The 590-nt window shown below is 65.1% G+C and overlaps 1 protein-coding gene across 1 annotated transcript in view; it reads left to right on the forward strand.

The window, feature by feature from the left end:
* Positions 1-590, forward strand: part of AFMID (arylformamidase) — a 1,941-nt gene that overhangs the window by 1,122 nt on the left and 229 nt on the right. The window contains exons 4-5 of the mRNA XM_009881274.1: positions 110-245; positions 498-590. The exon at positions 498-590 is cut by the window's right edge and continues 4 nt beyond it. Coding sequence (XP_009879576.1) covers positions 110-245; positions 498-590 — 229 coding nt within the window. The remainder of the gene's footprint in view (positions 1-109; positions 246-497) is intronic.

Here is a 590-nt window from a genome sequence, read left to right on the forward strand (position 1 = left end):
CGCCCTCCGCCTGGCTGGTACGCACAGCCGAGGACGGGGGTGCTCCGCAGGCGAAGACGCCCTCTCCGAGCGAGAGGTACGTGAGCGGTCACTGCGGTGTCTCCTCCAGGGAGGTGGCCCAGAGGAACAGCCCCATGCTGTGCATCACACCAGCAGCACCTGCGGCTGCGGCCTGCGAGGTGCTCGTTGCTGTGGCCCAGCACGACTCCCCGGAGTTTCGCAGGCAGTCGCAGGAGTACGGCCAGGTGAGACCCCGGGAGCGCCCTGCGCAGCTCCGCAGGGATGCTGCTCCTGCCGTCCCCTTGGAAGCGCTGAGCTGGGATGAAGAGCTCGTGTGCCGTACCAGCGCAGTATTTGTGCTGCTGTACGATGGCTGCTGTTGAAGATGACAGTGGCTCTGGGGAGGAAGGCAGCCCTTGCCAAGCTGTGGTTCTTGCTGCCCTGCCTTGGGCAGATGGGGGTCAGGGTCCCTCCTGCCAGCGCTGCTCTCTCTGCAGGCATTGCGTGCAGCCGGCTGGTCCGTCACCCTGCTGGATCTTGCCGGCGTGGATCACTTTGACATCATTGAGAAGCTGTCGGAGGAGAGCTAT

Source organism: Charadrius vociferus, unplaced genomic scaffold (assembly GCF_000708025.1).
Source record: "Charadrius vociferus isolate BGI_N301 unplaced genomic scaffold, ASM70802v2 scaffold373, whole genome shotgun sequence".
Lineage (NCBI taxonomy): Eukaryota > Metazoa > Chordata > Aves > Charadriiformes > Charadriidae > Charadrius > Charadrius vociferus.